Raw genomic sequence first — 13,761 nt, forward strand, 5'->3', positions numbered from 1 at the left:
TGGGATCTGGACTTCCACCTACGCAATCAGCAAGACAGCCTGATGTATAAACATATTGGGATCTGAACTTCCACCTACGCAATCAGCAAGACAGCCTAATGTATTAACATATTGGGATCTGGACTTCCACCTACGCACTCAGCAAGACAGCCTGATGTATAAACATATTGAAATAAAATACTGAATAAAGTGCCAGGCATTCATTTTGTTATTTAATACACGATATCACAGCAGTGCAGAGGTTCTTTTATGCTGAAATGTAATATTATAATTAAAAGAAAACTACAAACTGTATACAACTGAGAAAGTTCAATAATCTGATTTAATAAGTGGTACCGGTATTTGCAGATAGAATTTGACACAAAACATACAGCTACAAGTGTAAAACTCTTAACAATTGCCATGCTAAGCTCTTTAATTCTTAATGATTAGGTTTAATAAATGTTTAAGCGGCATGCTTTCCTGTTTGAACACTGCCTATTGATTCGACATACTGTCTGCAGAGTGTCTAAGACTCAAACAGAGAACACAATAGATCACTACTTATTTGTTTTAAAAGCAATCATTCATTGCTGTCTGTTATTTATTCACACGGAAATGACCTCAAACCATGCTATGTATATACACATACATGTATTATACCTCTACAACACAATTTATTAATTGAATAAACAATTGCCTTTTTTAATAAAAAAAACCTCTGCTTACATATGATTTTAATATCATAAGACTGGGAAAAGCTGCCATGAAAAAAGGTTTAAGCATATGTCGTAAAAAAGTTTTTAAGTTAAACAGACTTAAATTCCAAGTTAATGTTTTGCTACATGGATCAATTTCCCTAATTAACATTAAATTTAAAAACTTAAACTTAAACAAAACATGTGTATATATGTCACAGATGCCCTTACATTCCTCCATAAAACTGCACATAATTAACACAAAATCTGTTTAAGGCAAAATTTGACATTTTACCTCAATAAGTGACAACCACACTTACTGAAATGAGATGATTGATATGCCCAACACTCAGTCTTCTCATGGTATTTATTTGCTGTACGATATGTTTAATTGCATGAGGAATTACAAAGTTACCTCCTAGACAAGAAGAGGGTCATTTAAAAGAATGTCACTTTTGAAAACTATGAATGCGTTACCACAGATGTGTGTGTCTATGATACACAACTCGCGTGACCTACACGTCGTCCAGCTGACCCGATCCATTACTGAATTTTTTACAGAGTAAAGGGCATTTCCCTGCAAAGGTCACGGACCTCGGTACCAAAATTCAATAAAATGTATGAATAAATATTCTACCCGTTCTTGCCGTTACAATATGCATAACTAAAGCTTTGTCACAGACGTACGTGACTAATACCCCCACATGCCGCATTGACACAGAATATTTTGCATGTTGTATTCACGAAAAACAGCGGACATCATGCTTAATGCTTAAAACGCACTAAGTGACCCCGTGACCTAGTTTTTGACCTGGCATGACCCATATTCGAACTTGGTCTAGACATCATCTAGATACAACATCTGACCAAGTTTGGTGAAGATCAGATGAAAACTACTTGAATTAGAGAGCGGAAACTCATTACGGACAGACCAACAAGTTCACTCCTATATACCCCCCTAAACTTCGTTTGTGGGGGTATAAAAACTGTCCAGCATCTTTTGAAACCAATGCACACTGTTTACTGGTCATTTTGAGATGAATACCTTGTTATTAATATATTTGATAGTGAAATTTTGATTCCAGAGAAGTTGATTTTTCGTTATTATTTGATTTATGTTTCATTCAAAATGTTGTTTTTCCAAATTAATATCATAGCCACATGCTTACCACCTGTGTGCATTAATAGGAGCCAAAATAGCAAATGGCTTCTAAAATCTCTCATGGTCTACTAAAATAATGAGCAACTAAAATTTCTGAAGATATATTCATAAAAGCAGATTTAAACTCTATCTCAGGCAATTATAATTATTAACATGTACATAAAATAATATTTTCGAAGCTGATCATTTAACTTCTCGGCGCCTACCTAAAAGATTTAAAAAGAAAATAAATGTTATGCCTACTTTCTACCCTAATTTCTTGGGCAATGTAAGTGGGGACATTATGACTTTATATTTTTTGCATGAAAGCAGGTGTGAACCCATTTGGCTGCCGACTGTGGTTTTAAGAACATATCAAAACAGCATCTGCCAATTCAAGCTGGTTAAATTGCTCCTAATTGACATGTTTGAACAACAATCTTAAACCAACTGCCATTTTTAGTTCTTTAAAAATTTGTAATGGATTATTAATAGTTTTAATGGACTTGCTCCACATTTTACTGAAGGAGCAATCCGACTAAAACAAGGGCTGTTTGTAAAATATGCATGCCCCCCATATGGGCTGTCAGTTGTATTGGCAGCCATTGTGTGAATACATTTTTTGGCACTGTGACCTTGACCTTTGACCTAGTGACCTGAAAATCGATAGGGGTCATCTGCCAGTCATGATCAATGTACCTATGAAGTTTCATGAGCCTAGGCATAAGCTTTCTTGAGTTATCATCTAAAAACCATTTTACTGTGTCAAGTCACCGTGACCTTGACCTTTGACCTAGTGACCTGAAGTCAATAGGGGTCATCTGCCAGTCATGATCAATGTACCCATGAAGTTTCATGATCCTAGGCGTAAGCGTTCATGATGTAATCCGGAAACCATTTTTCTAAGTTGAATCACCGTGACCTTGACCTTTGACCTAGTGACCTGAAAATCAATAGGGGTCATCTGCAAGTCATGATCAATGTACCTATGAAGTGTCATGATCCTAGGCATAAGCGTTCTTGAGTTATCATCCAGAAACCATTTTACTATTTCGGGTCACCGTTACCTTGACCTTTGACCTAGTGACCTGAAAATCAATAGGGGTCATTTGCAAGTCATGATCAATGTACCTATGAAGTTTCATGATCCTAGGAATAAGCGTTCTTGAGTTATCAACCGGAAACCATTTTACTATTTCTGGTCACCGTGACGTTGACCTTTGACCTAGTGACCTCAAAATCAATAGGGGTCATCTGTGAGTCATGATCAATGTACCTATGAATTTAAGTTTCATGATCCTAGGAATAAGCGTTCTTGAGTTATCATCCGGAAACCATTTTACTATTGCAGGTCACCGTGATGTGACCTTTGACCTAGTGACCTGAAAATCAATAGGGGTCATCTGCTAGTCATGATCAATGTACCTATGAAGTTTCATGATCCTAGGCATAAGCGTTCTTGAGTTATCATCCGGAAACCTTTTTACTATTTCGGGTCACCGTGACCTTGACCTTTGACCTAGTGACCTCAAAATCAATAACGGTCATCTGCGAGTCATGATCAATGTACCTATGAAGTTTCATGATCCTAGGCCTAAGCGTTCTTGAGTTATTATCTGGAAACCATCTGGTGGACGGACAGACGGACCAACATGTGCAAAACAATATACCCCCTCTTCTTCGAAGGGGGGCATCAAAAAAATATTCCTTAACATGAAATTTTGCCATCAGAACAGCATCTCAGACTTAAGTTTACCTTAAGTTATTAAGTGGCCTGGTGCTTCAAGACCAATATCTTTTTCTTTGTAAAGAAGAATCACATCAAACCAATAATTTTACATGAATTGTGGATTTTTTTTTTTAATTAAAGCTCAAGTGACTGAAAACATTCTTTTACCTTATACCTCTACCTTTTTTTCAGGAAAACGTCTTAGACCAGCATGCTTTGTCTGTATTTAGCTTCAAAACTACACCATTTCATGAAAATACATCTTGCACTGATATATACAATTGCATTTTCAATATGGTTTTCAGTTACCATACAGGTTCTTTAAAAGGTATTTTGAGCTACCCCACTTCAATCATTTCTTCTCATGTACCCAATATAAAATGCTAATTGAAGACTTTCTTCCTTTTGAGAACATGATTAATTAAATCCCAAGACATACATAATGACACCCTAAGATTATCTGCCTATTGCAAATCTGTTTGCACATGTGCTAAATTAAATGTCTATTTAATCAAAGTGCCAATAACGCGATGAAACATAACTACATGTTACCTATAAATTGTCATATGAGAAGACAGTTTGAAAAGACAGTCTCTCAGAAAAATATATGCATATGTCATAATGCAAACAAACCATGCATGTGTTCAGCAAAACTGTCATCTTTGATATTCCAACTTTGTAATTATTTTTCAATCTTCCATCAAAACTTGGCAAAGATAATTAAGAGCTTAGAAATCATCATGATAATTGTTATGTCTCCAAGTGGCATTACATTCTAGACATAATTGCCCACAATCTTGATTTGCAGGATAAGTGAATCTTGAAGTCTCAAATATATCAATATCATACTTAATATACAGCTAGGCAGAAACAAGAAATATCTTTAAAAAAGAAATACGGTGATGATTTTGGTTGTGGTTGATGAAAGATAAAGAGTTATATCAATGAGACAGCAAATGCTTTTTCTGCGCAGTTCTTAGCAGCATCACATGCAAATCAATTACGTTACGCCAGATTTCGTGGCTTATTTTGCATTATTAGATATTATTGACCATATATCTATTGATATGGTACGGAATACCATTAGTGCCATCGTGGTTACACATTAAAATCCAGAGGGCGAGAATGCAAGAACGCGAGAGTACTATGACGAGAATGCAACAGTGCGATGACGACAGTGCGATGGCAAGAATGCGAGAACCCGATAGTACGATGACGACTATGTGACAGTGCGATGACGAAAGTGCGACAATACGATGGCGACAGTAGGATAGTCCAATGGCGACAATGCGAGAACGCGATGGTACGGTGACGAGAATGCGACAATAGGATTACGACTATGCGACAATACGATGGCAAGAATGCGATAACCAGATGACGAAAATGCGAGAACGCGATAGTACAATGACGAGAATGCGATAATACGATGACAACAGTGCGACAATACGATGGCGAGAATGCGATGGCGAGAATGCGATGATACGATGGCGACAGTACGATACGACTATCGCATTCTCGCCATTGTACAATCGCACTGTCGCCATCGTATTGTCGCATTGTTGTCATCGTGCTATTGCGTTCTCGCATTATCACCATCGTGTTCTCCCCATTGTATTACTCCACTGTCGTCATTGTATTGTCACATTCTCGTCATCGTACTGTCGCATTCTCGCCCTCTGGATTTTAATGTGTAACTACGATGACACTAACGGTATCCTGTAATATGCAACAGAAATACACAAGAGGAATGGAAATTAAATGAAAATACACGGGTCAATGGCCACACACGAATTAACAGTACATTTTTTAAATATTAATACGCGCGTTTTTCCAAACAGACATGTTGTAGTGGTTTTTTGGACATAGTTATTTGATACGGTTGTTAACAGAATCGTGAATCATCGGGCTCATGCTTAATAAGTTGGTCGCTAAATTAATCAAAACTAGTACTTATGGAATTATTGAAAAACAAAAATTTATTGACATACCATAATTATATCGCCGTATATCTGCAATAAAGATATTTCTGGTCATGTTCACCGGGTTAACGCGACAGAGTTTATATAATGAGTCTTGTACTGACCGGGAACTGAACTTTATACCTTGCAAGATGGAATGCAATGCATTAAAGTGAGGTCACGATTCCACTGCTGGAACGACGGTTTGTTTAAAGCTTTATACTAAAATATACGTGATCACAGAATGCAATGCGGTAGTAATTACTAAATATGAGAAAACGGCCTTTAAGTACAAACGCTATGGCGCACAAAAACTTCTAAATGTAAAGGGGCACAAACAAATTATATTGATGTTGTGAGTTGAGTGTGAAACTGTTCTATCCCTCAAGCCTTTTTATATGAGATAAAGTAGATTCACGCTGAATACGCATTTAACATCGTTACAAAGACGCGGTCGTGTTGCCGATGTTCTGGGGAATTATGCTCAAATCAGCCAATGGGATAAATGAAGTGTATTCATTCTGATCTAGCCGCGGGAAATTTTATTTGAATTTAAGTTATTGGACACTTACAAAGGTCAGGTAAGGTGAAAAGCTGGCTTAGACAGCTACGCCGAAAAAGATGCTGCCTATCTCAGAACATCAAAATAATAGGAAAGAACTACAAAATATAGCTGCAGTCCTCATTGGTTTCCCTTACATCATGAAGATTACAAATGTGCTGGGTAATGAATCCAAGATTTAGGGATGATTTTTGGCTTCAAAACAGTATGTTAATCCCAAAGTTGAAGTGTTAACGAATTTAAACAGTCAGATTTAAACTTTCAAGCCTCTGCAAAAAATGTTGCTGTGATTTATGGCTGAAGACATTTATCAGCAAGGTTAGTTTATCATTATCAATCATATTGATTAAAAAAAATAATTATATTTTTATATTTAGTTATGTTATATTTATTCTCGATAAACAAAAATCAAGTCCCAACTGGTTTTTTAAAATAAAATAATCAAAACTTTGTTCTTCACAAACAAATTACCGGGGATATTAAATTGTTTATACTTGTAAATCCTATTTCCTTATTACCTTTTGGTGAAAAAAAGGTGTAATTATAAAATCAATTAATCAATTCATCTCTAAGGTAATTGTGAAATGAGGAATAGGTACCCTACTGTTATATTAACAACATTAACCACAATTATTCCCAAAAGTCAATAAATATTTAATAATGGTTGGATTAACTTCTGGTCTATCCTATAATCATTGTGTACCGTTAATTTGCCCATTAATGGTAACAAGCTGGCAACTAAAGATTGCATAGATGATTACTTGTCTATGGGTCACTTATTTCCTTAAGACAAGCCATTAGTTGCATGTTACAGCCAAGTTAACATCCCCTTCACAGTCAGAGATCTATTGGTGCATGTCTTACACTACTTAATGAACTGCCATTTATTGTTCTCATTATAAGAAGTTAATGAATCCTGTTAACAGAGTAAAAAAGCAACTCATTCAAAGACGCCCTGAGACTGCATAGACCCTTCTGTGTTTGCAGTTTAGCTATAGGGTTTTCACTATTCAGGTTATTAGTGGTTGCATTGCAGTCGTAGTTCAAAAAACTGCAGGGTTACAGTAGAGTCTTAGGTGACACTTCAAGACATCATTGAGTGGACGTTGTGTTGTCCCCAATTATTATTATCATATAAAAGCAGAGATCGCTATGAAAATGCCGCACAAAAACAGAGAAAATCAACAGAAGGACCCCACTGCACAGTTGAAGTTAATATAATTTTTTTTTAAATATAATAATATTGGCATTCTTACTACACCATTTTCTTAATACTTACTGTTTTCTGGTAGTTAAGATGCCAGTCCAGCGTGCAGGAATATATTGTTGGGTCAATTCACTATTAATTGTATAATCTTTTTGCACTCTTTTGCTTTACGTACATGATTCCTCATAGTTAGAGCTGTAACGATTCGGTTCGATGCATCGAAAAACCGGTTCAACACCGCCGATTAGATTTTGATACCAATACAGCCAATTTCGTTTCGTTTCACTGTGATCTCGATTGATCCGCATTTTAAACATTATTTTCCAAATTCGTCTTCTTAACATTCTTGTCATTTGTAATACGTCTTGTGATTGGTCAATAGCCAATATGGCATCCAATGAATGAATGAATAACATGCTGAGCATTACATCAGCCGGTAAAACGGCTTCTTCAACCATGCAGAAAGACGCACCGTCAAAGTTAAAATCAAAAGTATGGGAACGTTTCTGGTTTCGCAAAGGTTCTGATGCAAAGGCATCTTCCAAAACGTGTTTTGTTGACGTAAGTTACCCATATGGTTTGTTTACTAAACTGTGTGCATTCTGTAAAGAAGTCAACTGGAAGTTGTTTATATACTTACATGTTTTTTTCCCTGTTAAACACACGTGATACATTGTGCATTTTATGTTATTTAAGAATAACTCATCAGGAAGTTTTGTTCAATAAATTTGTTACTTATAAAACAATGTTGCGTTTTAAAATTTTATTTAAAAAATTAAACACTTTCAATGTACAACATAATAAGTTCATAGCAAATATCAAACACATTAATTCATGCTCTGGACAAACCAAACATGAAATAGTTTGCAAAAAAAGCAGCAAATAGTTTAATTTGAAAAGAATCGAAAATAATCGAATCGGACCATTTGGTATTGAAATCAAATCGAATCGAAAGATGGGTGAATCGTAACAGCTCTAATACAAATTTCTCAAATGTGTAGGCGTATTACATGATCATACATAGAGCCACCAAAGAGCTAACATCAGTTTAAGTTGTCACAGGACGAGAACACTGCTACATTCAATCCAGGGAATCAACTAACACAACCAAAAAATTTATTCCAGATGACACCAGCAATTACAGATGTGTGTCAAGAAAATGTTATATCTAGTGCACCCTGAATTTTTTATTTGGTCCCAAATAGACATGTGACAACAGAGTATAGTGCAAGATACAGGCAAAGCCTTGTCCAATTACAACCCTGAGTCTTTTAGTGCCTATAAGTCAGCTATGAATCTATTACATGTCCCATTGGTTTAACATCTCATGTGAATAATTATTTAGGTAGAGGTAGAGCTTTGACAGACCACATATACACTTATTGATAATTGACAGGTCTCTAGAGAAAACACGTTATTTTTAAAATATAAGTTTCAGAGATTCAAAAAAGTAAAACAACAAATTCTTTATAACAACATAAATTGATATTTATTAATTATTAATTTAAAACTGTAGCAACCATGCAACATCAACACAAAAGATTATATTTTGTGTTCTTAGCAAAACACGATGCATGAACTTATAGTTAATTATTTCAACTGTTAATTCAAAACAACAAATTCAGATTCAGGTAGATAATGTTTAAGTGCTTTTTTATTATGTATGTTATGTAACAAGAGAAACCTCTGGGACAAAATCAGCATGTACACAATTTTTTTCACTCAGTCAATCTTGCTTTAGTACCAAGAGTAAAAATCAAACCGTAGCCATTTATAACAAACAGTTTTAAATCTATTGAATGTCACTTACGTTCATTAGAAAATTTGCCAAATTAAGATGAACTGAATTGTAATTAACTTTTTACCACTTAGATACTTATTTTGATGCATTTGTAGTCCCTTTTATTAAAGACCTTTCTTACTAGATTAAGGTTTTGAAGGCTTCATTTCAAACCTCTAAATACTGATGAGCAGCAAACAGCATAAAATTTGAACAGACCATGAGTTACTTGCTGTTCTGGTTTTATGCTGTTTGCACATAGCCTTATTCGCTTTGCTTCTGAGTGGTAAAGTGTTAAAGGATTAGGACTTTAAGACCAAAGCAGAGAAAATAAAAAAAATTGTACAATAAGTCAATAATTGTATTAATGTAACCCAGACCATCCGGGATTGAACCCGGGACCTCCTGATTCCAAATCAGGCAGACACTCTACCTCGTCGCTTTAAAAGATAGCTCATTTAGCAAGGCAGTAAAAATTATCTTTATACCGTACAGTGGTGCATTAAACATGTAATGTAACACTTATTATTTACAATGAAAACAATAGTGTTACTTTCAAATAGGTAACTTTATCCTTAAGTGTTCTTTTCCCATAACATAGCAAATCTGCAAAGCAAAAATACCCAAAGTCCTTGCAATTTATTTTGAATAGTACATGTTGCAAAAGAAGGTTAAAATAAAATCAATCAAATTTGAAAAAAGGAAAGCATGTGTACCCTTAAACTGTCTTTTAATATTAACTACATTATTGCTTAGATTGTTACATCTTGTACAGGTATCAGTTTAACCATACATGAAATTTATTTATCTTTGTCTTTTGAAAATATTTCTCCATACTTATTGGGAGTTATATTAACTTGCAGCCTCAACTTCAAGTACAAATTACCTGCATTCTTATAAAACTCCAACTCTTCCATTATACTTTCCGGAATAAGTCTCCAGGGCACAGAAAAACTACAATCAGTATCCTCTTCCTCCTCAGAACACTCAGAGTTATGGCCCTTCCTCTCCCTATTCAACCTCTGCGCATGTGCGCGTATGTAGGCCATCGCAGGGCCAGCAGATTGGGCCATCCTCTTGGGTAAGATCTTAGTAGAGGACTCACTCTTCTCTTCTGCGCTGCTGTCATTACCATCTTTAGGATCATCGGCATACACGTATTCCTCCGTTTCTGTGTTTGTACTGTCCCCATTCAGGGCTCTGAACCCATACTGAGTCACAGATTTAGTTATTGGATACATGGTATCCGAGAATGTCTAAAATAACCCTCGGAACAATAAGTTGACTTTTGACTAGATGCTGTATGTGACACAAAAACTAATGTTTTTTACTTAAGACTTTTCTGTTTTAAAATGTTTGTGATGAAATTATAATGCACAGATTTATCACTCTCCCTAACTTTCACAGAGAGTAAACCATGTGCTCTGTTGAATCACCTTTATATCGTTTCTTCATCTTGAACACTAAAGATATTAATCCAACTTCTTTATACATTCAATGATCCATTTCAACCATCTTTTAAACCCATTTTCCATAACACACAAATGTTGTTTTTTTCATTTATCTGAATTCATTTATCAATGTTCAAACTCAATTTCGTCATTCATTGCACAGAGCACCTCTCAAGCATCTAATTTCCAAGGCACAAATTTATGGTGAATGTTGCTCATAAAGCATGTTAACTTCAATAGACACTGCTTTACCAAATAAGAAACCGATGTACATTTGATCTATCCTACAGCTTATAACTACATCAAGGATTGTTTGAACTAGACAGGCAGATAGATCAGTCGATTATTTGCATTTTCTACAAATGTAATACTATCACTTGGCTACCGTTAAGAACAGAAAAATCCACAGCGATTGTAATGACAATTAACCTTATATTGACAGACATACGGCTTCTACAAAAACTGACAACCCAGGGGTAGCATTGAATTTACTATTGGAAAAAATCTATTCGGACAAAAGATCAAATATCTCATACCTTATAATATCAATGATTGTATTGTTTTACCACATTATAAAATTCAGACTTGTTATTTGAGGAACCAGCTACGCTTCATTGTTTTTATCTTTGTCCAATTAAACAGTCTGACAACGCTGTTTTTAAAATAGGGTAAAAGAAACACTGCTCTAGACAAAATATGATGTTTTTCTGAAGTTCTTTATCCACGATTGATTGGCCAATGAGATTATGAAGCTTACGAGTGCCATATCTAAGGTCTATCTCGACCCAAAATCAACAATACAGAATAATAAGCAGAAATCTTATTACCTCCTTTTAAAATGATCAATGTGAACTAGTTTTGTAATGTTTTCGCATCAATGAATAGCATTTATATTTTCATATCATATGTCAGCTTCAAATGGAAAGGCATTCATTATTTATCCAATAAACTATCAACGTGTATAAGATAAAAAATAAGTTGTGAATAGTAACTGTTGCTCTCTTAAATAATGCTTTCAAAATGAAATTTGTGAATTTGTATTGTCAATTAAACACGCAAGTCTAAACAAATTTTTACAAGTAACAATTATTTCAATTGCCAGATAATGATGAATCTTTTTTCCTGCATTTTTATTTACCTGTGCCAAAATGAAACTGTATACATGAAGCAAATTAACTCAAAACTGTTATTTTCCATTAAAGTCCAAAGTTCATTAGTGGCCAGAAGGTTTGCTTCTTTCTTAACCCATTTATGCCTAGCCTCTAGAAAAAAGGCCTTGGCAAACAGCCTAGACCCAGATGAGACGCTGATGCGTCTCATCTGGGTTTGCACTGTTTGCTTAAAGGAATTTCTGTAAGAAATATTCTAAATATAGAAATAAATATACTAGACATCCCTAATTTTGGAAATAAATTGATCAAATTTAGAAGGATGGGAGAGTCCACAAGGCATAAATGGGTTTAATAAAACATGTCCAAAGTAATTTTAATCAGCCTATCAAAACAATAAGATATTCAAGAGTAGATAAACAATTCAAAAGAGATTTACTCACAAGTTTTCATATGTTTAGCTTTCCTGAGCGGATATATGCTCAATGATAGCTATTTTGTTATTCCTATGAACAATACTGAGTTTAGTAGAAACAGTTAAATGCATCATCAACATCAAATTACTGTGACATAACCAAACTTAAAAGGGCATTGAGAGCTTTGAAAGAGATCCAGTTAGACTTGGAAGACCACTGCCCTTATAGTGAGAGGTTCCAGGTTTGAGTTCCATATTATGCTGCAGGCTATTCACCACCATATGAAATTTAACACAGCACAAACATAATATTCCAGTATGACTGGTAAGTAATTTTCCCATTGTAACAGTGTTGCATTTCTAACATTTTATCTTGCACATAAACGTCATATTTTTATTTGAAATTGATAAACAAATAAAAGAGAAATTCAGTGAGCTATATTTTATTGCTTTGAAATAAAATGCATTATTTCCACAATTACTCACATTTAAATTCCAGAATATGAGATATTTATAAAAAGTTGACAAAATACCTTATTTTAAAAGTCAAACATTAAATAAAGATAACATTTATATAAATGAGTATTGTAACAGTACACCAACAGCTGTTTAATCACACTTTAAAACTTGATTAAGAATGTGTTCACTATTTGTTTTAAGAAAACTTCTCTCAGCGGGTGAAAACACAGGCTTCTATATTTGGTAGCTCAGTCAAAAGATGAAAGATACAATTGAATAGTATCAAAAGTGAAATGTGTGACAGATATATTTACATATCACCACTCGAAAGAGTTTTTCATATTTAGTTAAACACTAACAAGAGTTTTAACTAAGACATAAAAATCACTTTAAAGTTTCTTTGCAAATATATTAGAAGGATGGCCTCAAGACCCCAAACTTGCTTGCTATGAGTTGCTATGTTTATCTCCCACATAAAAGTTGAATCATGCAAAAATGGGTCTTATGTCATATGCGACCATAATAGCTCCAGACCATCAGCTTGCACATTCGAGACCACTGTGCAGTGAGTGATTTTATTGCAGACAGGGTAGTTCCTGACCAGTTGGCATGAAAGCAAACTATACAGGAGAACTGGAGCAAACACAGCTAATTAAGGAAACATTAATCCCACCAATATTCCCATTCTTCTTCAAAGGGGGGGGGGGATAATATTGTCAGAAACACCAACCTTTAATGATTGACTGGGGTGGGCACACATTTTTTACCTGATCTTCTTTATCTCTAAATTATTTTCTTGCTTATTCCATATATTAAACATAGCACTACATGAAGTTTAGAGCTTACTGGATATCACCTCTTGTTTTTGGTCCTGCTTGCTGTCAATATTTCAACATGCAACATGTGTCAATACATAACTTGATCACTCAAAGGATTTACAGGATTTATTAAATAATGCAAGTAAAGCCTAGAGATCAGTAGAGCCATTAACAATGTTCCATTTTATTGCTGGTAGAGGAATATGTTCCACGACTTCAGTATAGTCAAACAGTGTTTGTGAAATATTAAGTTAGTTATACTTCTTAATATAGAATAAACAACTAGGTATACAGCCCAGTAATATTATGAAAAGTTATTTTGCATATTAATCAACTTGCATTTTATTTTCATAGTAAAAGGCATTGAGACTGTTATGTGTTGTTTTTTAAAATTATAAATGTGCAATAAAAAAAGAGTGTTCCCATGCCGGCACACTTGAATATTCTTCTGCTTT

General features: G+C 34.7%; 1 protein-coding gene across 10 annotated transcripts in view; it reads right to left on the minus strand.

Moving 5' to 3' along the window:
* Positions 1-13,761, minus strand: part of LOC127838685 (cytosolic carboxypeptidase 2-like) — a 177,655-nt gene that overhangs the window by 110,901 nt on the left and 52,993 nt on the right. For 7 of the 10 annotated variants that reach the window (XM_052366575.1, XM_052366580.1, XM_052366589.1 and 4 more), the window contains exon 1: positions 9,941-10,744. The exons of 1 other annotated variant lie outside the window; for it this stretch is intronic. In XM_052366575.1, the coding sequence (XP_052222535.1) occupies positions 9,941-10,295 (355 nt within the window). In that variant the 5' untranslated portion in view covers positions 10,296-10,744. Of the gene's footprint in view, positions 1-9,940; positions 10,745-13,761 lie in introns of those variants that run through there. 2 more of the 10 variants (XM_052366636.1, XM_052366647.1) reach the window with 1 other exon arrangement.

This window comes from Dreissena polymorpha, chromosome 1 (genome assembly GCF_020536995.1).
Source record: "Dreissena polymorpha isolate Duluth1 chromosome 1, UMN_Dpol_1.0, whole genome shotgun sequence".
Taxonomy (NCBI): Eukaryota; Metazoa; Mollusca; class Bivalvia; order Myida; family Dreissenidae; genus Dreissena; species Dreissena polymorpha.